The sequence below is a fragment of the Struthio camelus genome, chromosome 4, assembly GCF_040807025.1.
Source record: "Struthio camelus isolate bStrCam1 chromosome 4, bStrCam1.hap1, whole genome shotgun sequence".
NCBI classification, from domain to species: Eukaryota; Metazoa; Chordata; class Aves; order Struthioniformes; family Struthionidae; genus Struthio; species Struthio camelus.
Window position 1 is genome coordinate 33328322 of NC_090945.1, and position 26588 is coordinate 33354909.

Genomic DNA, 26588 nt, shown 5'->3' on the forward strand with positions numbered 1-26588 from the left:
AGGACCCAAAATAACAACGGCAGAATTTTTTTTCCCCTAATTTCTCTTCAGGGCACGTATATTCATACGGAGAGGGCAATTTTTTTTTTCGTCTGAAAAGATGCAAGAGTAAGCGCCCGTGCATTTCACCTTACAACATCAAGTACTCAGTAGCACACAAGATACGGGTGCTAACTACTGCTTAGGAGGGCTGCCTTTCGTAGCCACATATTCACCGTTTTTAAGACGTCCTCCCCAAACTCACACAACGCCCTTCCTTGCCGGGCAGAAACTGCGTCCTGCCCTGGCTCCTAACCGACGCCCAACGTGCCGACATGCCATCAAGCGAGGGCGCACGCCAGCGACAGCCAACACTTACTGCTTTACCACTTCACCCCTGTCCCTAACGCGCGTCAGACGGAGCCCCCGAGCGCCCGCAGTCCCTTAGTATTTCCTCTCAAACCCCGCTCCGCCCCTCCAGCCCGCACCCCCTCGCCGGCCGGGCGGCTCCTCCCGCCGTTACGGCCGCCTGACGCCGCGCGGGCTGGGCGCCCCGCCCCAACGGCCGCCCCGGAACTTCCCGCCGGCGCGCGGGGCCGGGCGGCCGCGGCAGCGCTTCCGCCTGGCGCACGGCCGTTGGAGCCAGGTGGGCGCGCGGCGGCGGCGGCGGCGGCGGTGGCGGGCAGGGGGAGCGCGGAGGCGGCGGCGGCGGCCCGCGGAGCTCCTCGCTCGAGGCGCTGCCTTCGCCGCAGCTAAATGCCGAGAGATACGGCCCGTAGTCATGCCGGGTGGGAAGGGGCTGCGGTGGAGTAGGTAGCTGCCGAAGGGAGGGGGGGCAGTGGGGAGCCAGCGTGTCTGCGGGGGACGCTGCCTGCTCTGACGGGGGTGGGGGGGGGAAGGGGGACGCGTTTTCCCTGAAAATTATTTCGTTATTAGAATCGTTGTCTGGAATAACATAAATAGGGGATAATCCTAATACAGTTTTTATAGTTAATACTGTAATCCTGTACGGTACATGCAAAACGGTGAAACACAATTTCTTGAATCCTGGATGGAATTGAACGGTCGCAGTGAACTTCTCATATGATTCCTCTTCTGAAATATATGCATAATTCCCAGAAGCTATTGGATAGTTACATACAAGAAGCAGAAAAATTAAGGAAAGCCTCTTGGGTGCTGCTGTTTGACTGGCGCAACAAGAGTAACCCCACAGCCCTCTTGTCCCCCCAGAAACGTGATAAAACTCCTCATTATATTTGTGACAGCAGGGTAGCTAGCATATCCCATAGGACAGAGTAATATCCTGCAGGACACAGCATGCCCTGCTCAGCACAGGAGATCCAGAAAGCTGATGGTGCAATCTGCTTTCCTGTGTTCTGTAAACTTACTGCACGTCTTTGGGAACGCGGAGTGGACAGTCTTCTAAAGGAAAAAAAAATGCTGTACATGTGATACCTTCTCAGCAGAATTTGGAGGCCAGATGATGTTTATGGATTTTACATAGCAGAATCATCAGATAAAATACACAAGCAGCGTTTGGAGCTATGGTAGGAACTCTGCTGTCTCCGGTTGTTTTGCTTAGCCAACAGTACTGCGCGTGAGGGACAGTAGGTGAAACTGTTCTGCAGAATGAAAGACTTGGTATTGAGGATCCAGTATACACACTACACCTTTTGGGGGTTTTCCTCTGAACTATAGCCTACCTCACACATGTCCCGCCAACACCTGAACACAAACACTGAGCCCTCTGTGCCACAACCTCAGTCGTTAAGTTGGAGAGTCGCATTTGCTCCTGCTGCTGCTGTGATTCCATGAATATGAAGCTTTTTGCTCCAGAGTAGGAACGTTCAAATGGAGGAAAAGCCTTGTGCAGAACACCTTGTGATCTGCTAGGTTGGGTGCTCTGCAGGGCAGCGGGTTTCTACCTTCTTGGGCTGAGGGGGGAAACTAAGCACAGATCTACCACATCTTGGGTGATTTCTCTGACTGAAGAGCCTTAGCTGAAAAGGAGCAGAGTGCTACCGCAGCTCTAACAGCCTCTGCCTCCAGCAAAGAGAGACTTTTTAAGCAGAAGGTTGACCAGACGTTTCTGGCCTGCAGATCTGAAGTGAGTAGCTTGCTGTAGGTGTTTCCTTACTAAATGGACATGTTGTTCTAGGTCACACCTGGGGCACTTTTCTTTCCTGTGCAGCCTACAGGGGAGATGGACTCCAAACAATTACTGTATGTTTCCTTTTTAGCATTTGGTAGCAGTGTCGTGATGCCTAAACACATTTTTGGTTCATTCCTCAGTCTCCGATTACAGAAGCGTTGCTTGCTGTAAAATGGACATGCTAGAGCATACTGGATAGGCTTTTTAAATACTGATTAGTGCTTGTAAAAGGTTATGATATCCTGATTTGAACAGAATTGCAGGTGAATAAAGTTTTTACTGTCATCATTTCTGTTATCTTAACACTGTCAAGCCCTGGTCAGGAAATTAAAAAATGGTCAGTTCCCTGGGAAGTTGTAATTTAGGGCAAAGACAACAAGACGTCTTAAGTGGAAGATCACAGAGAAAGAGTGATAGAATATTGGTCTGTAGGGTGCTATCATTTATTGGATGGTTTGAATGTCAGGAGTGACTTGCTGGTTTTGTTAAAAGAACCTGACACTACATTTCTGTTGTTTTGTTTAGTGCAGCTTTCTAAAAACTACCATCTTAACCATTTCTCATCATCTGTGTCCTCAGTAGTCACAGAGAGAGTTTTTCATTAAAATGGTTTATCATTTCAGCGCCTTGGATTATGAAATAATGTGAAGAAGTCAAGGTATAAATACTAACCATTAGATTCTGTTGTTAAATCAGTATTCAAGCAGTTTGAAAATTAGTCTGCAACCTCATATTGGGCTCTCAGGGTCAGAAATGTCACGCTCCAGAATAATGACAGTTGCCAGCAGGCTTCTCAGCAATGCAATTTTGACTGCAAAATGTGACGCTAATACGATTTAAACATGGCGTGAAATGCTACAGGGCGAACAAACTGATTTATGTGTGCTATCAAAAACAAATTTTAATATTTGGTCAAGACCATATATTTCTGTGTTTGGGAAAGTTAGGATTGTTGGGTTTGTTTCATAAGACCTTTGAGAAAAAGATACTAATTTTTATTCCCAGTCTATGTTGCAACAATTCACTGCATGTTGGTGCCGTAGCTCTCCTTACAGATGCTAGCGTGCATGCCTACATATCTATTTACAGTTAGAGAAGGGAATAAAGACTGGCCGTTTTGAGGCTGGAGAGAGCAGGCGCTGCCTGTTTCAGCTCACACCAGTGGCCCCCATAGCCTCCCAGAGACCTACTGGAGCCAAGAGAGCTTTGCTTGGACAAAGTTGTCCATTCACGTGGGCCCATTTCTACCAAGTCCCAAGGCTAGAGTGATCTCTATGAAGTCCGTAAATGGAGATTGAGCTTTTAAGATGACGGTTGGCTCTCCTGTTACGAGGTGTTTGAAATTATATTCCTGGGGTTTTGGAAATTAGAGGCAGAGCAAGGAGCACTTTTAAGTGTATTTGTAGCTAGAGAGTTTGTGGATTAGTTGTACGGTGCAACATACATTGGGGCAACATGCTAAACAGGCCAGGTTTTCAAAACATGAGCACTTTAGTACCAAATAAGAGTTAAGTGCTTCTGAAAATCCAACTATGTCGTCACCTGGAAGGAAGGACAGTTGGGTAGCTGGCATGAAGAAACGTGCATCTGTGCCACAAACTTGGGAATGTTTCTTAGAACTGTATTCAACAAGACAATTTCTTTTGACAGTGGAGAAGTCTCTGCCTCAGCTTTCCTACTACCATGCTTGCTGAGCAAATATCCTGCTGCCCCTTTTGCCCCTCTCCCCTCCTCAGGCATGCTCATCTGCTTTTTAGGGGAGAGTGGAAGCGGGCAGGGAGGGCCTCTTTCATTTTTTGACCTGGATCTGGTTTAGAATATGACACCAAGAACAGTTACATTGACAGAACCGAGGAGATGATAAAGACTGAGTGTAAGGAGTCTATCTTAATAGGTAAGATGTCTATCTTAAATGCCTTCTCTGAAAACAGAACTTGTAACATCAAACTATTCCTTTAATCTCCCATTTGTCCATCTCATGAAGTCAGGATAATACTTGCCTAATTTAATAGGGACATTGCAAGAGTAAATTAAGCTTTTGTGAGCACTGCAGAGTTCATTGTAGAGATGAATTGTAGACATTTAACATTGTAGAATGTTAAAATAGACACACATTGAACTAGATGGAGTTAAATTAGTAAAACCCTTCTTGGGAAACAGTGGCACCACCAAAGCAGTGTATGCTCTGCGCTTCGTTATTGCTAATGTGCTAGAACGATAAATAAGCAGTGCAGACATCCCTTTGTCATAGCTCTTAAGTCTATGATAATGACATTTTGTTTTCTAAGCCTTCGTGAAGTGTGAAATGTGCATGTTTGCAGTACACCACAGTTCTGTTACTTGACGAATGCTTTTTAACTGATTGAGATAAATAGTTACTGAGCGTGAGAGGAGAAAGAAATGAGCTGAATATTGTCCTATTAGATAGACAGCAAGGCAAACAAAAAACAGACGGCCAATCACAAACAACCCTACAGAGCGTAACGTTATTTTAAAGGCAAAACACTTCAGAGATAGTGAAGTGCAGAGTGTAGGGCAGCACAGTCCTTTTCAGGTCGCAAGATTCTTCTTGTTTTTGGGGACAGACCCTTATTCTACATTTGAAAAAAAAAAAAAAAAAAGGAAACTGTCAAAAAAGGAGATGAATGGAGTTGAAACATGAATGGAGTTAACTGGTGGGAACTCCACATCCAGTTTTAGTGCTGGATGTGTCATTCATTCCATGTGTTTACATATATGTTCTTGTGTGCATTCATTGCATATCTTTATTTCCTCCTACAGAAAGTGAAAAATGCCTAAGAAGAAGACTGGTGCTCGAAAGAAAGCTGAGAATCGTCGTGAACGCGAAAAGCAAATAAGGGCTTCAAGAGCGAACATAGATTTAGCCAAGCATCCTTGCAATGCCTCAATGGTAAAAATAACATAAAATATTTGATATTAAAATCAAAATATTAAAATATTTGATTTTAAATGATGTAAAACCCGTGACAATGATACACTGACTATATTTTAATGCCATTAGAATGTTATTCTTCCTACCTTGCTTCCTTTATATTAAACATTACATTAACATCAGAGGTATAATGCTTCAATAAGACATTTGTTATCTAATCACAGCTTAATTCAAAGTCACTTTGGAACCTGTACATTTTATATGTTTTACATAGAGTAATTATCAGCATTTTATTTCTTTTCTTTAGGAATGCGATAAGTGCCAAAGGTGAGTACTTTTCCCCCTTCTAAAACCAGCAGTTTAGTGTTAATTGGTTTCAAGCATTTTATACGTCGTTTAATGCTTTGTTTCATTTTTTCTCTCTGTGTGCCTAGACGACAGAAGAATAGAGCTTTTTGCTACTTCTGTAACTCAATTCAGAAATTACCCATTTGCGCACAGTGTGGTAAGTGGAAATGATGAAGGAAAAACATGCTATGCCCAGTCCCTTTTGTACTGTTAAACTTTCAGGAGTTGGAGTGCCTCTAATGTCTGAAGCAGGTTTTTATACCTGCTGTGAATATGCTCCTTGACAAGAGACTCTTGCATGACCGTGCAAACTGGTGCCTATGCCCCTGACCCTAAGGGTTTCCGCAAGGTTTTTTTCAGTAGAAGTTGTCTTACTGCCTTCTAGGACTGAGAACGTTTGTCTCTGGCCATTCCCTAGAATAACTGCTTGAGATTGCGTCGTATTGGGAGCAAAGTTGAAAAGGCACTGACTGCCAAAAAGGTGCTCTTTAAAACCAATAAATGCTGCATTTGGGGGGTAGCATTGCTGATCACTTTAAAATCAGTTAAAGCAACAGTCCATTATGCATCTTGCATGGTTTTGTTATATAATATGCTTTTCGTGTTATTCACATGTGCTAGAAGGCTAGTTCTTTGAAGTTGGAGGAGGATTCCCAGTAGTAGGACTGAGCTCTGAATCTGGCTAAAAAAAGCCCTTTAATTTTAAAAAGTTGCTTGCTTGCAGGGGAAGTTAATCATTTCATACTTTGAGATGAATATCATAATCTTAGCGTTTTAACACATCCTTGCAGATCACTGTCTTTACACAATTTGGCTTTTTTGCGGTTTGACTCTGAGCTGCTGACATCTGCAGCTTCTGTTGCCTTTGATGGGACCTGCAGTTGCTGAGCAGTTCTGGAAGTCAGACTGTTAGTGTGCAGTGGTAGTCTTCAAGGCTTCATCATTCATCAGTCTTCCTTCTGTCATCATACAATTAACTGTGAAAAACACATTGTCTATTTTCCAGTATATTATGCATCTGAAACTGATTCCCACGTGTTGAATTCATCTTAATCTGCAGTATGTTTCTGGAGGAAAAAGCATTCCTAATAACAGTACACAGAATGATGTTGAGACCCAGGGTTTGCCAGGACAAAGACCATTAGAGCTATTTGGTGCTTAATCAAGCCTTGGCAACAGCCCCCATATACCAGCCACATCTTTCCTGGAGAAATCCCTGAGGGATAGGAGCAAGGTAGCTGTATTGTACTGCGGCAGACCCAGTAATACCCCCACCACCTCATGTTTCTTGGCTGTGACCGCCAGTGGTCCTTCCTCACCCTGAGTGCCATTTGGTATCTGACAGACAAGCTGATACAGAACTCGGCTGTCGCTGCATACTGCTTTATACTGCTTTTTTTGATTGCTTTTTCACATAGTAGAATTTGGTTTTGGCAGCTCTTGAATGGGTTTGCAAGGAGCAACATTTGTTGGTTCCTTCACATAGGCATTAACAGAAACAAAGGGGTCTGTGGCAGGACAGCTTACACCATTGATATGACCCCAGTGCAATAACCTGGGCTGGTTAACAAGCTTATTGGTTATAGGGAGGTTATAGGGATCTTTCTAGTGGGGCCACTTCAGAGGCAAGCAGCAGGGGAAGATCACCACCCTATTTGCTTACCTGCGTCAAAAAGGCTTTGAATTGCAGATTATGGCTTTTTCCTCCTTCCAACTGCTGCCTATAAAGGAGAGTATTTAGGCTAGGAAGTAACCCTTTGTTTGCATGATTAAAAAAAAAAAAAAGCTACATATACATACGCCTCTAAATAATTAAATTATTAAGTGCAAATGTATTTTTTCAGATAGGCACAGCTGTATTTTTTTCCAGAAGACCTCAGCCTTGCTCACAGCAACATTATGGCTTTATGGGGGCACAGAACTAGCGACAGTAGTAAACACAACTTTTCATAATATCATTGCTTGACTTTGACCTAAGTTTTGTACTGTGGTTTGATGTTTGAAATCTTAGCAACATGCTCAGCACGCCTCAAAACATATAGCAAAATAACGTGTAGCCTCATTATCTCTACTGGCACAAGACATTTTGGCTGAAAACAGACAATAATTAATTTGACAGACAATAATCACCTCTCTAAGGGAGACGTGAGGGTGGGTTGCAGGTTGTAGAGGTTCATTTGCCTTATTTTTACCTTGGGTATACATTAAGTAGAAGCGTTTGGTTGAATCACTGCTCTCATACGATCAATTTTGATTTTACATAGTTTTCTTCTGGTTGTCTTGCCACTTTTTAACAGGAAAAACCAAATGTATGATGAAGTCTTCAGACTGTGTCATAAAACATGCTGGTGTGTACAGTACTGGACTAGCAATGGTGGTATGTATACAGAGTTTTAGCATTTTTTTCACTAAGAGGTTATTCTATGCAGATTTTTCTAAGCAAACAAAAGCACCTAAACCCCACAGAATAATGATAGCATCTGTCATGCCCAGATTTTTCTCTAATCCTGCCATCTACAAACTGGTTTTTCCCTTAAACTGGAAACCCGAATTATAGCTTTTTGTGTTTGACTCCTGCAAACTCTTACATATGCCCTGGGTGCAACAAATATGTATTGGTCGTGGGCCCTGAACATGTGCATTAACAGCACTGGAGCTTATATGGCCTGTACCTAATTTCCAGTCTCCGTTAAAATCCAGAATCATCCCGTAGAAGCCAGTGGACTTGTTTTTCTTGCTGACCTCTCAGTATTGCAGAGAGCAATATGTTCTATGGTACTAGGTGAGACTTATTTAAAAACAAATCACTTGGGCAGAGAAGGTTGTGGTTTCTGGCCTTTGGATTTTTGGCTCTTAGAAGGACAAGTTGATTATTCAGTTCTGGGAAGCACGGTATGGTATGTCATAGCCTCTGGATTAAATGCTCTATGGCCTAAACATCTGTCCTATTTCTGGCCCATTTGACAGTCAACTGATTTCAGCAACACAGCTGGCCCTTCCAGTCCCAAGTTCCTAAAGTCTTTCCATGCCTTTAACTGCAACACTGTATTAATTAACAGTTAATTTGGGTGTACCATTGTTATGCTAGTTTCATGTGTGTACATGCATGCATGTACATGAGTTTCTTTTACATATGGAGGGAGGAGACTTCTTAAACCATTCAGTTAAGATCTAGTTGATATGTAGTTTTAAGAAAAAAGAAAAGTTATAATTTATATTTCTGTTATTTGACCTTTGCTGTCTGTGGAGCTTGTCTTCTAATATAGTGTGGTTTAAAATCTAAACAAGTAATTTCAGCTGCAAGAATCTAGAGGTTTTTTTTTTTTTTAAGAATTTTTTTGTTTTTTAAACTGCATTTTTGCCAGAATATTGCTGTCATTTATGGATCTCAGTTTCAGCTAGGGGACACTATTTTCATGCATAAGATTTTAGATAAGAAATGTAAAAAACAAAACCAGGAAAAAGAAAAATAAGTTACTTTTGATTATACTTAATCCTGCAGAAGTGATTTCCAAACAGAAGAGCTGAACACTGAAGCAGCTTGGTTAGAATACAGATGTGTTTCATATTCTTGCTCACCTGGAATGAACCTTCTGAGAGAAGGAGGACTTGGATACATTCAGGCTTGTGGAAGAAGAGCGTCTCTCTAGGTGTTGCAGACACCCTAAAACGATATCTTTTTGTAATTGCAGGGTGCAATTTGTGATTTCTGTGAAGCTTGGGTGTGTCATGGGAGGAAGTGTCTCAGCACACATGCGTGTATCTGCCCTCTTGCAGATGCAGAATGTATTGAGTGCGAAAGAAGTGTCTGGGATCATGGTAGGTTGCTTACATTTGACAAATAAGATCTACACTCCTCCTTCCCCCCCCCCCCCCCAGTTGCTTAAATTATGCTACCTATGTCCTTAACAATATTTTTCCTCTTCACTAATACATTGTGTCTAGCCAAAGCTAGACAATTCTCCCCTGTTTAAAAATAGGCCATATGCAAGGGGGAATGATGTGCTCAACTCAGGGATGTGTTTATAATCTAGAGTATTGACTGTCCTATCATCCGAGTGCTTCACATAATCAAGCACGTCAGAGAGTCAACACTATTTTCTGCCATTCTCACTCCTTTCATCTGCACTAGTACAGGTACCTGGATTCCCATTTGCTTGGCAAACTATGCTGATCTCCGTTTGTGCAATTCCTTTAAAATAGGTATTTCAGTGTACATCAGAGGTTAGAGGTTGCAAGGGAAGAAAATGGTGGATGAGAAAGGATCTGATCCAATTAAAAAATGCTCAGGGCCATAGTTGAATTAAAACAAAGATCACTACCAGAAGTGATACTTGCTTTAAACTTACGTTGTCTTGGATTGCTAGGATACACAATATTTTTCAGTGTAATAATGGATAGCAGTGTCTAGCCTGGGACTTTCTGTTGAAGCATTTTGTGGTAGAAGGGAGAACTGGTCTTTAAAGCTACGTAGAACTACCTGAATTGTTTGTGAAGGAGAATTTGATGCCTATGCCTGTTGCTGATTATTTTGCCTTGATAAATCTTGTAGGAGGCAGAATATTCGCCTGTTCTTTTTGCCACAATTTCCTCTGTGAAGATGATCAGTTTGAACATCAAGCCAGCTGCCAGGTTTTGGAAGCAGAGACGTTTAAATGTAAGTTAGCCATTCACAGTCCCTTTTACCAGAGCTAAACAGACTCAGATTTCTTCCTCTAGGCCCTAGGATACTCTGCAGTGCCTTTTCCAAGTAGCCCACTTTTACCGTCACTGGAAGAAAACATTCCGTTTCTTATGTGCTTGCTCTTGATAGGCTGTTAGCTAAACTAGACCTTGTCTCCAACTTTCCTCAGTGCTGAGTTGTTTCCCTACCTGGCTTATATAGTTCTCCCATGGGAAGCTGCCTCTGCTGGAGCCAGCACTTTCCAAAGCAGCACTGTTGGCAGGGGACAGGACTACAGCTGAGATGCTGTTGCTGCCTTTTAGATTCCTGAAAGCTCTGCAGTTGGGAAGCAGCCTTTTTTCCCCCTACTCTTCTCACCTCTGATAAGCTACTTGTGGATGTTTTTTTTCTCTTGGAAACCAGTTGCCTTAAATATTAATGGCCTGTATGTTGATGAAGGGTTAACACTTGTTGATTTTGCAGAAGCAGCAAGTCCTGGGGAAGGCCATGACTCATGAGGCAGTAACCACCTGGTTTACTGAGACAGGAAGGGTGAGCTTGGAAGTGACAGAAATAGTGTTCATCCAAAGCATGAACTCAGTGCCAGTTTTTTTTCCCCACAGATTTCAATGGGCCATGGGCACGTAGCAACTCATTATATGCATCGAATGGCAATGCAGCCCACTGTTAGTGAGCAAAGAACAGGTAGCTGAAGCTTCTTATGTCCTGTTCCACTTTAATTTTTGTGTGTCCAAAACAAAAACTGAAACCGTTATTTTTAAGATGACAAGATTGCCATATCTGACTTGGCTAGTCCACTACCCATCTCTCTGAAAGACCTGTTAAAGGGAAGTTTAAAAACACCACCCAAGAGTAAACATGTTTGAAAAAACTAGCCTATTGTAGAAGTATTTCCTTCCTACCCCCTGTTAGTTAATATTTAGTTTATCCTAGAAGACAAGAGTTTATCCTTCCAAAACTTGTATGCATGTATTCTATTATAACATTTTCAATCCCCGTAGTCATACACGATAAAAAGCGCCTTGAATTTCTATCTTCTTCAGAATTGGCTAATCTCTTGGCTTAAATGATTTCTCCCAATTCAGAATACTAGTGATTTTTATCTTATAATCTATATCTTTGGAAATCTCTTATATCCTTTTTATCGCCTATCCTTTTTTCCTAGCCAACTGTTTTCTAAGCCTTGATTAGCTTCTTTTGATGTATTCTGCCAGAATGTCTTCCTGTATAGCAATATTGAAGCAGCAACAGCTGTTCCACAAGAACGTTTTTTTCCACTGATTGTTGGAAGCTTTTGATTCACAGATGTGATGTCATACCCTGAATGAAGAAATTGCTTTCTGAGGGTTTTCACTACATTCAGTGTTTTTTGGCACTGTGCAATCCCAGTATAGGGGCAAGACTTTTGTCAGCATGTGTGAGATGAGATTATAAAACCTGAACCTTTATATAACACATTAAGTTAAATATGATCAGAAGTTGTAGCCTACATCGCAGTCTAGCTGTGAAAAAAGTTCTGTTACATTCCATCACTGAGGGAAGTTTTTAAAGTGCAGATTACTCCAGAAATGTCTGAACATATGCATTAACATTTCCAGTCCTATCTTTAAACGTATCACAGATCTGCAGCTTCCATGGCTGCCCTGCTCATATGGAAAACTCATGATATTTATTACTGCAGATTGAAAAGCTTTGTTACCATAGGGTAAGGCAAAGTGGAGAAAACGAGTACTTTTGAAAAGACTCGGGACAAATGTGTATTATTGCCTCTCAAGGACTAACTATCCAGCCAGCTTCATATAGCTATAAATTCCTGTGTGGCTGCTTTTACTGTACTCCCTCTAGTGGAGTAAAGAGATCAATTTGAAGCTTGAAGACAGGTTAGATTTTAAGAGAGCACTGATTCTACTCCTCACAACTTAACATGCCAGCTGTAATTCTTTAACAGAGTTGGATAGGTTTTCATATAAAGTTGTGTGCCATAAAGTACGTTTTCTGAAGTATACAGAACAAAACTTCTCCAGGTTTGGCATTTGAAAGTTTAAGTGTTCTTAGATCCCCTTTAAATAAAGGTATTGAAGACTGCCATGACATTGTTTAAAGTGACTGTAAAATGCTCCTCCTTTTGGCGTTACAAGGGAAGAAAAAAAAAAAAGGATGAAGTCATTTAATACCAGACTGGCTCTGAATCCTCCGTTTGTTAAAAATTGGAAGCAAACTTTTTTCTCCTCTCCAACTTGTACTTTATGTAAAATTTATTGCAAGGAGGCTTAGACTTGAAAGTCTGGTAAAATAGAATCAAAACACTGCTCTATGGTAAAATAACTAATGCATGTTTCCAAAGTGCATACCTCAAAAATATTTCCAAAGTAAGCATGTCAAAATACTACATTATTACATACTCCTACAAGGTGTAGAAACATCACAGCTCTGCAGTTTTCAACTACTGAATTTTATATATGGATTTTCTCCAACAGGTGTTTCCTGTAACAGACTTGGGCAGCATTCATGCCTGCGTTGTAAGGTAAAGAGCAAAGATAGTTGCAAGTAGCTGTAGTTTTGAACTTGTTCTCCTTAGCCTCCCATGCTGGTACCAAGCCTTGTCATGTCTTCTTCCACGTTCATACTTTTTGTTTTGGTTTCTGAAGCTTGGGGGTAGACTTACGGGGAACGGAAGGGCTATCTCTGTTTGCCTCTTACCAAAAGCCAGTATTATGCATCCTCATGCAAGGTGAAGTAATCTCGACTTTGTTCAGCCCTCACATTTAAATTGGGGCTGTACCATGTTTTGACCTTTTCAAAAGACCAAATCTCTGTTTTTGGACAGAAATCGAAGGCTTTGGAATGTTTTCTGATCCAACATAGAATTAAGACATTTTTAAAAGTTTGGAAAAAAAAAAACCGTCAAATGATGATCTGACTAGAAAGCATTGCAATCTGGATCCAAATAGTCTTCTCCACAGCCAATTGATTTTCACACATGCACAGGCTGATTTGTTGTAATCAGACTTTTTTTGAAACACATTCAGAAGTTTTGTGTAAAAAAATTCTACCTGCTTCACCATGAGCAGCCCCCAGGTTAACAGCAGACAGTGAACTGCCTGCTGTTATTCCTCTTGCCACGTTTCCCGGTTCTTCAGTCCTTCATTTCATGGAGCAGTCTCCATGACATCAATTTCATACTCAGATTGCTCCTTTCTCCAGATCTCTTTGCTGGTACCTTGGTACTCAGCACATGAAATTTCAGTCTCTAATTCTTGCCTTCAGGTCACTGCATAATTATATGCTTTAAGCTTGCCGATGTAAACCAAAATTTCGCAAGGCCCTTGTGGCCAGCAATATAACCCAGTCCTTGAATATGTTACTTCCCCTGCCTGTTTATCAGCACATTATGCAGCCTCTTCCCCAGGTAACCATGAAACTGTAGTCAACACAGAAGCAGCTACTCTGTGCATAATGTGCAGACTCCAGTTCCACTGCAGATAGAGCTCATTAAATTTTAATCTCAACCAGAAAATCCTATTGCTGTTAGATTTTCTCCTGCTTCTTGCTGAAGAGTATTCTGCTATGATTACAAACGTTTAGCCGTTTCATTCTCCTTTCACCCCACAGGCTTGTTTTTGTGATGATCATGTGCGAAGTAAGGTTTTTAAGCAAGAAAAGGGAAAAGAGCCTCCCTGCCCTAAATGCGGACATGAAACTCAGCAGACAAAGGATCTGAGCATGTCAAGTAAGGCTGCTTCTCTAGCTAGCAAGTGAATTTCATAGGAGTCTCTGGGTTTTAAACGGCATCATGCCAGCATACCACTGATGACTGCTTTTCTGCATGGGAACATTGAGTAAATTACTAATTTATTACTATTACGTACTGTTACTACTTTCAGTTGTTTTGCAAAGCTTTGCTGCATTTATTTTGGGAGAGTGTCTGTCAGTTTTAGAACTGAGCAGACTTTTTTAATCATTAGTTGATACTGACAGTGAAAGTTTGGTTTAGTTTCAGATTTTAGTTATTTAAGAACTGCATGCAGTTACCATTTATGCCTCTATTTCACCTACAAGAGGCAGGCTAATGAATCTATGAGCGTCATTTGATGACATCCATAGTCTACCTATTAATCACTCTAATAAATCAGAATATGTACAACATCTACACAGCATGTCCAATTATAGATTTGCTTAGAGTAACACAGGTACATCCTAAAGCCAAAAACCATGCTCTAGGGGCAGTTATTGTTTATACAAGCATGGCTGCATGGGGAGACAGAGCATGGTAGAAAGGTTCTGTTACAGCAAGGATTAAATCTGAAAGCGTTGGGTTCAGAAAAAGTCCATCATTGTATGCTCTTTGAGCAGTGAAAGAGGATGGAAGCGTCAGATGCTTTGTTCAGATTACTGTTGAGGGTGAGGACATGATGGTTTTCCTCTGCCTGCAGCGCGCTCTTTGAAGTTTGGCCGCCAGACTGGAAGTGAAGATGCAGATGGAGCTTCTGGTTATGATGCCTACTGGAAGAACCTCTCCACCAGCAAGGCTGGAGATGCAGGTGATCGTGAGGACGAATATGATGAGTATGAAGCAGAGGATGATGATGAAGATGATGATGAGGGAGGGAAAGATTCTGATACAGAGACAACAGATGTATTCAGCAGTTTGAATTTAGGAAGAACCTATGCTAGTGGGTATGCACATTTTGAAGAACCTGAAGATTAAGCTTAATCTGCTGGGAGCTAAAAACGTTTGGAAGGAGTTGAGTATATGCTTCATTTATGATGTGTGTACATGCCAGTAGAATAGCTCTATTGGGTACTTACATATCAAGCTTGAAAATAAAGAGTGTGGGACTTGTATAGTAACTCCAAGTGAGACTTAATGGTATAAAAAGAGGAGCTGGGGGAGAAAATAGGGGAATGGCTTTATTCCTCTAAGCAACTGAAGCGTTGTCGTCCCTGAGTTACCGACTGTAACAGTTCAAAGCTTTTCTCCCCCATCAGTTCCCTCCCACAGGAATATGGGAGGGCAGGACAATTTGTTTCCATTTGCTCATCACAAATTAAGTTATTTGTACGATAATTTCGTTACCTGATTTCATAAACCTAATGTAGTGGTGGGTTGGTGACTTAATTTTTTTGGTCTGCACAATAAAAGTCAACTGCATTCTCTTGAATTTTCATAAATATTGATTCCTCCTGACTAGTTGGCAAACATTATCATACACAATGTGTAAATGAACATTAAAGTAACTTCTTTGTTTGTATGGGCAAGGCAGATCAATATAGTTCTCCATATACTTGGAACATTACCTTTCCAGCATTTTTTAAGTATTACATATTAATCACTGGGGCTATGTGCAATCGTTACAAGTGTATGCTAGATACATCAACATTTTTATTGTGATAACACTTTTTATCCTTTCTGCCACTAAAAAGTATCAGACAGTTTCTCTTTAGATTAAAAGTAGACCGGTGTCTTCTGTGCCTAGCCTTCAGCTCTTTTCCTTGCACACAGTACAAAGAAATCAAAAATTCTATAAGAAACAAGGCCTGTGTGTGAATAAGTAAGATGAGAAAACACAAAGGTATGCCAAGTTCAAATACCATCCTGCACAAATGCACTGGAACAAGACAAGTCATTGGCAGACCTGAGCTGAGGAAGTGGCATTTGCAGAAGTATGATACTCATTTGAAAATCAGCATATATTAATTACCAATCCACAAATGCAGTTGATAGCATTTAGCTTTCTCCTGTGGAGAAACGTTGAGAGGATTGTGACATTAGCAGTGACACAGCTAGATACCATGGCAGCCACCTCAAGCATTACTCGAGTTCAGCAGCTGGTAGAACACAGACTTTCTAAATGCCATGCTTAAGTTCAGGAATGTTATTTCTTATTATCTGCCAGAAATATCTGAACTGGTTATAGAATGGTCTGCTTTTGTGGTGCTCTCTCTGTTGTTTCTTAACAGCTAAAGGTTATATGTTGGCAGAGCATATCCTATTGAGAATAACTTTTGACAATACTAGGATTGACAAACGAATATTTCTTAACAAAACAGGACTGAGGAGCCTGGCTTTCATATTTCCCTCCTAAATGCCTCTCATACCAAATCAGTAGGAGACATATGAGCCGGAACGCATCCAAGGTAGAAACAAATTGACACACAGTGCAACTTGATTATGACAGCTGCAAGCAAGAAAGCGTACTGGAGAGGTTGACAGCCTGAAGTAAGCATTTCAAGTGTTCATCTTCAGAGCCAGAGAGGAAGCCAGTTAATGCAACATCTGAAAGCCAAGTCCCCTTTGAAAAATGAAATGCTAAGGCCACCTAAGACCTACCCACCTTAAATTATGTACCTGCTAGGTACCTTGATTAGCCTTTTGCATAACCATACTTGAAGTGAGAAAAATAGGATGCCAGCCACTGCGACAGTGATTATTTATTTGTGAAACTGGCACCTGTGGTTGAATTTGTGCTCCATTTCATGTGGTCCAGAAACGTCTACGGTTGAGTCTACCCGCCAGCGGTCAATTCCAGGAAAAAAAAAAAAAAAAAAAAAAGAGTTCTTATCTTGTTTGGTTTCAAATGCAAAACAGTTATACACTGCTGCACAATCGTATAGAACTGAAGAAGGAATGTGCATTTTTTGGACTATACTTAAAATTACAGTTGCTTTTGCATCATTTGCTAATATGATTTTATTACTTCACAGTACAAAATTCCCCGTTAAGGTTCTTGGCTCTCGAATCAGATCTTTTTCATATGAGAGCTGCTGCTATCACTAGCTGTGCCAAGGGCTGCTGACATAACAGAATTAATCATCATAATCAGAGTAAAGAATTATTCATTTTCTCATTGAAATGTCCTTGTGCTGATGATTTAGTTGCTAGATCAATCCTCAGAGCTAACGCATGTTCCTGTCATACTGTGGTTAGAAGGCCACAGCACTGGAAGTGCTGCCTACAACAGATGCTCAGGATACCTGTTTAATTTAGCAAGGTCACTACGCAATGGACAGAGGCATTTATTCTTTGTACTGCTGTTCATACCACTGAAAAGCCTAGCACTAACCAGAAAAACAGGGCCAGGGTATTAGACGTGCAGGCGGCTGGCCTTCAAGGGGTCAAAACAAGCAAATATAAGCTGCTTTGAAGTAATCTGGTGTATTTGAAATAGAATAGACAAACATGATTGTATTATTTTACTAATGGAGCTTGTAAATTTGCAAGAGGACAGGCACAGTTCAGTGCTAAAGGTTGCACTCTCATATCCTTGTCTGGTTATTTAGTAAAGTCAAAAGCATGTGGTCTGCTGGGGATATGTACTCAGTGTTTGCTGTCATAGAAAGTGCAGCATTTTATTTGTCCTAGGATAAACTGCAGAGACAGGATGAAGCTGAGAACAACAACATATACCCTAGGGTTTTTTCTTTTTTTAAATAAAGGCCTGGGACAAGCTTTCCAGCTTGTCCGCTCTGGCTTTCTGGATTCCTATTACTTTGTCTTTAAGTATGTTGGAGAAACATTAGTAGGGCACAGATGGATCTGTAGGCCATCCATACACCTGAAATCAGTGCTTCATTTACTGACTGTTCTTCTGAACTCAACAGCCAAGTTAGCTGTTGTTAAATCTGAAATGAGGACACAGTGGCTGTGATGGCATATATTTTACAGATCGCAGAAGTTTGAGCTAATCAGATGCCACCACAATCCACCGAGTGCTTTCAGGTACCTGCAGAGCTGCTTCTGTCAAAGGCGGATGATTTTAAGGGACTCAAGCCTAGAACTTAGTGCCTAGGCACAAAAAAAGCATGACTGCAGGTTTTTAAGATTAAAGTAGTGCAGAGTGCACTTCTGTATGGAGCAGGAGTCAGATAAACATAATTGTGAGATAAGCTAGGTGTGTAACTTTGGCTTTTCCTTTGAAAATCCTGTCCCTGACTAAAGGAAATTCTAAGCTGAGAGGAAAAAAGGCAGTTTTTAGCATGTAATCAGGAATATTTGAATTACAAGTAGTACATAATAGAACCAAAATCTTCATAAAATTTTATGCTGTCTGGTTTTCTCTCCTTCGTTCATGGCTATTTAGACCAAGCCTAAGTAGGGTTTGATTTAAAACCTCAGTAATATTTATCATGCCTGTGGACTCTAAAAAGAGCAGCTCTCACTACCTCTGTAAACTCTTTTCTGGCATTGGAGATGGTTATCATGGTGACAGCACCTGCTCATTATGAATTCATGCAGTGCTTACAAGGAGTTAATGCATTTCCATTTGTATTCCAGTGTGGTTTAGCACCAGTGACTGGGAGTCATTTGATCAATCCTATTGCAGGGTTGCTGTTTTTATTCCCAGCAAGTTAACGTGAAGATCATTATAATGAACTGAACAGTTTCAATTGCCAGTTGATCAGATAGTAGCATTTGTGTCACAGAGAACCAGGAACAAGCTTCAAAAGTTCTTGGAATTGTATTTGTTCAGGCAGGAATCATATTAGCATGTGTTACAACACATTATATGCATCTATCTGGGTTTTAATCCTATCTCCAGGGGAACCAATGACAAAACTCCCATTTATCCTAGTGGGAGCAATTTAAAAGTCTTTAGTATCTGCAGTTCATCTTAAATTGTCAAGAGGCGATATAGTACAAAACTCAAGGATAAACCTAAATGGGGAAGCTTAACATGCCCTTAATGTGCTATCACTACCATAAAAAAAGTATTAGTTCCAAATTTCAACTGTTCTGGTACAAAGTGTTTTAAAGACTGACAGAGGAAGCTGTTTCAAATAGGAACAGAAAAGATTCTGCAAACCATCATCTTTAAAACGTGGAAATTTAAATATTGGTCTTTTGAAAGTCTACATGTAGTCTACAAATACTTGCTAAAAGCTCAAAGCAATTAGAACCTGGACACATTTTATCCTCTCTGCTTTGTAGGTACATAATAGAAAACACAGTAATGGACAAAAATCAGACCGAGTGAACCAGTTGGCAATAGCCTTCTGCAGCTTGGACTCTCCATCTCCTACCCCTGGAACTCCAGAGCAAGCCTACTGTAACTAATGGCACTTCCTAATTAAGATCAAATGTACTGTCATTAGCTGCCAGAAATTTGCAGTTTGAAGCAGGGCATAATTTTACCTTTTACCTTCCATAGCCAGAATAGACAAAAAAATTAGCAAGACAATTTCACAGTCACGAGAATCATTCCGTGTGTTTAATCAAACAATGGGCTCCCAAACCTGCGCTTTGTCTTCCCCCAGTTATTTCCTTGATTAGATACCTGTGCAATATGGGTGACCCCCCCCCCCCAACATTTTAGCTTCTCACCAAATTCAGTTACCATTAAAAAGACAGCTTTGGTGTTACTTTGTAACCATCCAGTTTCTGAGCAGCAGACTGAATGGCTTTTGAAAGGGAAGAGAGAGTTAACTGGGAAGCATGAGAAAGCATTTTTTAGCTACCTGTGCTGCTACTCTTCTCTAACACTAAAGCATACCAGGATGTTTGCTGCATTCTTTCTAACCTCTTTTTTGAAGCCCTGCGGTTGTTCTTCCAGCGTTCCCCAAGCATAACAATAAATGGAAGTTTCACTTAGTTTTCTTCTCAGACAAGAAGTACTAAGTGCCTACAGGGCCTAAGTACTGTTTCAACTTCATCTTGATGTTACATGACATCTGCTGTAGGTTTGCAGATTGATTTGCACATTACATGACCACTGAGTAAGCTTTATTTTAATTTTTTATTAGGAAGTTAGCATGTCAACAAACACCCACAATTTCTTTAACAGGTTATAGGAGCATTTTACTGCTAGAGTTGCCAGCAGCTCTGCCTGCTATTTTATTTTTGGCATAGAGAAAGAGGGCAATTCTTTTGAAAGCAAATCACTGTTAGTCAAGCACTTAACCCCTGGGCTGCCTGCAGTCTGATTTAAATTCAGCATCTTTTTTTGATGGCAAAAACGAGGACGGGCCCCCTTGAGATTTTCCCAACAGCATGGAGATGTGCAGGGACCTCACCCTGGAGGTCAGCACCAATTCAAAATATTGTACCCTCCTGCCAGTTCAAGGCGGTAACAACCAAAACGTGACCTTCCACTAGACCACTCCGGAGGCAGGTAGAACCCAAATGCTGCAGCCTACATATTTAAATATGCATTGGCTAGAAAAACATATACCAAGCTGAATCCTATGAAGGAGGCATTTTTTACTCTACTTCTTCCTCAGGGATAACAGCATGTGTCCACAAGTCTAGACAGAACTCATTTTTAATGTTTTTCTCCATATTAAAAAAAATTGTTGAGTTTGGAGCTAAGTGAGAAAAAGAGACAACAACAACAAAGATAAATAAAGATACTACAATATCTACAGCTGAAAAAACAAAAGGCTACTGAGCACTTTGGAGTAGAGAAACAAAACCAGATGCTCACAAACAGCTTCTTCTGCACCTTCCCCTCGTGGCTGGGAGCACGGGCCAAGGCAGCACTGCGCAGACCCTAACCTCAGCGCTCACATTTACCCAGAGGGTAACAGTTCCCAGGGAGCTTCAGAGGAAGCACTAGGCAGTTTTTCACTAAAATTTTAGTGCACACAAGTACTGTGACTACAGTTAGAACATTAGGAATAATTTAGAAGTTAAACAACAAATTGCATTCCTCACATATTTTCCCCACTTTTGTGATGTTACACATATTTCAAAGTAAGATTCCATCACAGCATTTACATGCTGATACTGCACAAACAAAATTCTCCAATCTACCATCAGAAATGATTCCTAAGCAAATAGCATCAGCATAAAACACAGCACATATACCATCTAGGTTTATCACACCTGTGGAGGAACACTGCTCTTCATTTGTCAAACACTTCACAAAGCTGCCAGCAAATAAGCAGCTTAAGAAACCTTTCCAGCAAGCAGCATTTCTGACCCTGGCTTAAGTTAGCAAGCTTTAATCAACTGAACTACCAGAAAACCAAGTGTGGAGCAACACCCAAAGCAGCACAGGGGCTGGCACAGAACTACCCATTCCCCACACTCCCCCCAGGTGTCCATGCTCTGCCCCGAGGCAGCCGAGGGGCACGAGACCAAAGCCACAGCACTAGCCCACAGCCCTGGGAAACACCAGGCTCACGTTGTGAGGGAAACCATTAACCACAGCACGTTTCCTCCTGTCATCTGCAAAACCTCTCCTGGCACCAGCTGGCCTCCAGCAGTTCATTTCCCTTGCAGAAAAAGGGAGAACAGCTCTCACCTGTGGGCAGAAGGACTCAAGGCCTGGACCCCAGCACTGCTCCTCCACACCCCCAGCAGCTCCCAGCTCCTTTTACTGAAGGCTCCTGGGTTTATAACCTTCCTCCCCACCCCACGGCCCCCCAGCAGGGCCCAATTGGCCCTGCTCCGACGGTGGAGGTGAGCGTGGCCACTGGCTGCAGCTGTCCTGCAGCCGGAGCTTGGCAAGCCTCGTGGCCGACGACCTGCCAGGGCCACTCTGCCGCCATGCGGATGCTGCGCGGTCAAGCGCTGAGGCCCGTTTCACTTTCCTGCTGCTTCTGCCCTCAAAAGAAAAAACATTGCAGCATAAAGTATAAATAACATTTATCCTATTAAAATTGTGACAGAAGATTACTTATGACATACTATTTTATTGTATCTAGAATGAACTTGCAGATGATATATATTTTCTACTAACACTGGATATTTCATCATTAAACTATTATCATTCTTGTAACAGTGCATTCATAATATGCTAATATGACTATTTCACCTTCTAGAAAACTAACATGTAACCTCATGGTCTTTTTTATGCTGTAAGTTGTCTTTGGGTAGAAAAAAATAATACAGCTGCATCGGATTATTAACAGTTAGCAAACATGAGCTACAAGCCCCTCCAGTGACATTTAAACATTTCTGGAAGTCCTTGCCCTGTTGGAGATTTTTGGTTCTCAAATAATCAACTTGCTTCTGGCTTCAAAGAGGAAGTTTAGAGGCCTTCCCACTGGCTCCATTGCTGGGCTCGTAAACTGTAACCCGGCGGGCGAGCGTGCCCTGGGGCGGCAGCCGTCGCTGGAGCTGACGGAGAGGCAGTTTTTATACCAGTCAGTGATCTGACCCTTGGAGCCACAAGACACGATATTTTGTGTCCAACAAAGCTTAGTTCTTTTGGCGAAATATCCAAAGCTGAAAACAGGAGCACAATGACTTGTGATGTCCTTTCCCTGACTAATTCTTGTGTCTGCGTTTTGCCCTAATACACAAAATGCTGCCATACGACATTATCACTAAACCCGAGGGGCCCGTATTTTGTAGGTCCTCGCTGTGCGCAGCTATTTGGACCCCGAGCCCCATGCGCACCGTACCGCGCGCTGGGGGCCGCGTACCTCTTCGCACCTAAATCTCTGCAACTTCCCCTCCTGCCGGAAGACCGCCACAGTTGCCTGCTCACCGTCGCGCTAAGCCGAACGGGGCGCGCTGGGCGCTAACACCAGGTACGCCACGGTGCTGTCAGGAGGAGCCGGGGCGTGAGCGAAACGTCGCTGGTGGCCTGGCGGACCTGGGCTTTGGACGAGCTCCCGTTCGCGCGGGCCTGCGTGCGCTGGCGGTGGGGAACCTCTCTCCGATCGGCTTGGAGGGCTCCCGGCTGCGCCGACGCACACCGGGCAAACCTGCAGCAGGGGCCACGTCCTCGTGTCGCCCCTTTCCCCAACGTCCGCGTTCCTTCCAACGCTAATATTGATCACTTAGTGAGTGAGATCAAATATCTGAAGCCTCGTAGGTTGGTTGTGCGGTTAAAGAAGTGGCAGGGAGCCCAAGGGCCACTTAGTTGTAGTTACACAGAGCTGGCAGCTGGCAGCAGCAGACGGCAATCTCAGTTTCAGGAACCTTAGCCCAGCACCAACGGCTGGTTTCAAGGGGACGGTTTCTGCCTGGAGAGCAGCCTTCAGCCAAGGAGCGAGGCAAGGAGCGCACCCTGCGGCCGCTGCAGAGCCGGCTCCCCCTCCAGCACTGCCGCTGCGCGCGGCCTCGCAGCCCGAAGCCGACAGCGCGCGGCCTTCTCCTCTGACCCGGGCCAGGCAGACCAGCACACAAAGCAATTTGCATGCCTTGGTTTTCTTCTAACAACAGGACTTCTCGCTTTGTCTGACTCAAAATAAATGGATACACGTGAAATGTATAATCAGTGGTTATGGTTTAAAAAAAACCCAAACCCTCACTTACAACTGTGGTCAGATTTCCTCTGTGTTTAGTATAGGAAAGAAGCAAATGGTAAATTACCTTCATTTAAGGGGAAAGAAACTGTGCAATTAATCCTGGGGAGGTAAGAAATGTGTTGTCTGAGATAGCAGGTATCAGCTTCCAGCGGTTACTATATGGACAATGAAACAGTTTACATTGCTTCTAAGTACCCAGATCGAAAATGACTTTTCCAAACACAGCTTTCGCATACAATGAGACCTATATTGCCACCTTAATTTGAAATTTATGGCACCCTAGCTGAACTATTTGCTGTTACAATTGTACACTCTGCAGCGGAAGAGGAAACCGGTCTGATGCTTGACTGAAGGGACACCTTCTGATGATGCAGAAGATTAAGTAGAGGTGGCAGGAGAAGAATTTCACAGACATACTATGTACTGCAATATATTTCCAGGTGTTGGAATTGTATATGCCTGAGATCTGACTGCACCAGAAATCCACGGTCTCTGTTCCTATTTCTACCATGGGAAGAAATGTCTTTAATTTCACTCCTGCATTCTGTTAACCCCTGTGAAATGTTTTATCATGGCCAAAATGGTGAAAGCAGCTTTTCTGTCTCTGCCTGTAAGCCATGAAAGCACTAGCTTTTGATAAAAATAAGCCCAAGTTCACAAATGCTTTGCAGATCCAGCAGATTCATAGAAGTTGCTGCTTTTGCCAATGCCACTAAGCCAAACATTAGGATTCCAGGTTTATTCCATTGCACCTTTATCAGTAGAAGAGGAGCTTCTGACCAGATGGCCTTAAATTTCTGCTCCTAAATATTACAGAGCTTGCACTATCAGAAAAAGAGTGCCTTCTCTCACTTCTCTAATTTACATGGAAAACAGTCAATTACTTGATATACAAGCTATATCACCGGCTAGTTAAAAGAGATAGCAGAGTATTAGTCTGGTTTCCGATGCACCCAGGGGATTACATGATAATTCAGGTATTAAGCTACCTTTGCGATTTCAATTACCTACTTTTTATATGCCTGGAAAGTAACTATAAAGTTATCGGCATAAAACTAATACAGCAGAAAGTTCCATAAAAGTGGGAAGTGAGTTATGTCAGCTGCTCTAGGCCATGCAACCTACTCCTGCATAAAGAGGGGAAAGGTTTACTCATTGTCTTAGCTTTACGTGCACAGAAAGAAGAGCAAAAGGCAAAGGCAATTCTACTTCCTCTTCAAACCGTTTCTCCTCCCACCCCACCCCCAGCAGCCAAGGAAGCAAATTGGTTTCTTTGAAAGGAGAGGAATCATTAAGGTCGTGACGGGACTACGCCATCAAAGGTGAAAGAGAAGTTTATTAAATAAAATCATATTGCAGCTTAGGGGGAAATAGTAACTGTCTAAAGATGTAGTGAATTTCATGAAACCAAAATACGGTGATTTTAAAATGTATCTTCAGATTTGGTTGATCAGGCGAACGTGTTACTTTAGAGATAAGGCAGAAGTTACCCTCATAAGAGAGGTGTGCTCTAGCCACCCCGTCATCTGGTTGAAAAGATGCAGCACCCAAGGGCTCTGCTTCCTCATTAAAAGCATCTGTTTTAGTTCCAGAAGAAAAATTTAAAAAAAAAAAATCACTGCTTCAAAAACTGTGTGACCGAAGCGGAAAGGCACGGCGTTACTGTAAGGCTGCGAAATGCTGCAGGTCCTGACTCTACCTCTGACTAAAGATGACTGTCCCTCGTGCCAGAGTCCTGCTAACGCCAGGGTAGCTCCTGTCCTGCCTGAGAGGCACTAATGGGAGTAAGTCAGCTGTGCAGGTCACACGTGCAGTGGTACCTTGTGTAAACGAATCTGATGGCGTTGTAAAGTGATGCCAAAACCGCCCAAAGGCAGCAGAGGAGCCCTCCTTCTCCTGTGCCCAGGGTGCCCCTGCTGCCCTGCAGGCGGTATCTGGGCCTGGTGTTCGAAGATCCTGTGGGTATGTCTCTAGGGGACAACCCCGTCCTGGGTTACAGGGCTGGCCAGCCCCAAAGCTCACAGGCTCCTGGCCAGCGTCTTGGCAGTGGTTGCTGCTGTAAAAGCGCGGGGCAGCTGGGTAAGCTGGGATCCAGCCCTGACTTGGCCGACTTCTCCTCACCGCACTGCAGCCTCCTTGGCCACTCGAGAAGAGGCAACAAGCAGCGCTGCTCTGCCGTGGGGAGCAGTTTGAAATCTGTGAATGAAAAAGCATTGTAGAAAAGCTGTTATCATCGTTTAATAGACAGGCATTTTGCTTTTCAGTGGTGTTCCTGAATAGACGGTGGCCTTCCTGGATTTCACAGAAGGAGCGAAATAGAGGTAGGGGCCCTTTTATCCTCAGATATGGCCTTTGTTTCTGCCCAAAGTCTTGCCCAAGCGGATTCTGAGGAATCACTTTATGTGCCCGGGATTTCTGACTATCCAGTAGCTCTGCTCCTGGTGGAAGACGCAGCACCCTGGCGCAGACGTGTGCGGTAGGGCCAACGTCATCCCTCAACACCTGCCCCAAAGCTGCAAGCCTGGCCTGTGGCCCAGTCACCGCAGGGGCTGAAGCATCTCCCAAAAATGCTCAGACAAGGCCTGGACTCACTGCGCATGCGCTGCTCAGTCCCATGGGGAGCAGTGAGCAGGTTCGGTGCATCCCAGTGACACCAGGCTTTCCCTGCAGAGCCCGTACAAGGCAGGAGTGCATTACACACGTCAGATTTTGGAAGCATCGGGCTTACTGCACCTCTTACGTGATGGTCACCTGCGAAAGCCCAGGTTGAGGCACACTAATGTTAACAAATGAACTTCTTGCTGCGTTTGGGTAGGAGTCTACTAAGGCAAAACTCCCGCCGAGGATGTATCTTTTCTTGAACTGACAGCGTGAAGAGAGCCCTTAACCTGGGCAACTGGAAATTCACTGGCCCTTTAGACAGATTCCAATATGCAAAATGCAGAGGGAAAGCCAGGGAGATACCTGTTTGCCTCCAGATACGCTTAATCTCTGCTCCCATTTCATGAAACCTGAGGACAGAATACTATGAAAAGCGCATTTGAAGACCAACTGGCCTTTCTTGTCAACAGCCTACCGACTGTTTTTCATGTTTACTAAGCTTTTGGCTGTAAAAAATGTAGCTGTAACATGTGGCTGAGGGGTTTCTCTTGGTCCGTAGTCACTATGACGGAGAACCTCCTTTCGGCCCTGCTGCCCCTCTCCTGAACTCCTCAGAGATGCTGCTGCCGGCCCTGGCAGCAGCCCGAGGGGAAGCAGCTTCAGCGAAAGCTCCTATTGTAGCGACAAAACAGCATTGACCAGCTAGGTTCTGTCAGTGCCAACAGCTTTTT

At 42.9% G+C, this 26588-nt stretch overlaps 1 protein-coding gene across 3 annotated transcripts; it reads left to right on the forward strand.

The window, feature by feature from the left end:
* The first annotated feature begins 473 nt into the window (after nt 1–473).
* Nucleotides 474–15218, forward strand: ZNF330 (zinc finger protein 330). Of its 3 annotated transcripts, none has more exons than XM_068942126.1 (11): nt 532–625; nt 3889–4025; nt 4913–5042; nt 5332–5351; nt 5459–5529; nt 7670–7749; nt 9065–9191; nt 9925–10029; nt 12534–12580; nt 13669–13786; nt 14490–15218. In XM_068942126.1, the coding sequence occupies exons 3-11, from the start codon at nt 4923–4925 to the stop codon at nt 14762–14764; spliced, it is 963 nt and encodes a 320-aa protein (XP_068798227.1). In that variant the 5' UTR covers nt 532–625; nt 3889–4025; nt 4913–4922; the 3' UTR covers nt 14765–15218. The 3 variants fall into 3 exon arrangements, with proteins under 3 accessions (XP_068798225.1, XP_068798227.1, XP_068798226.1); XM_068942125.1 differs by having other exon boundaries at nt 550–625; nt 3782–4025; XM_068942124.1 differs by lacking the exon at nt 3889–4025 and having other exon boundaries at nt 474–625.
* The last annotated feature ends 11370 nt before the right edge of the window (nt 15219–26588 follow it).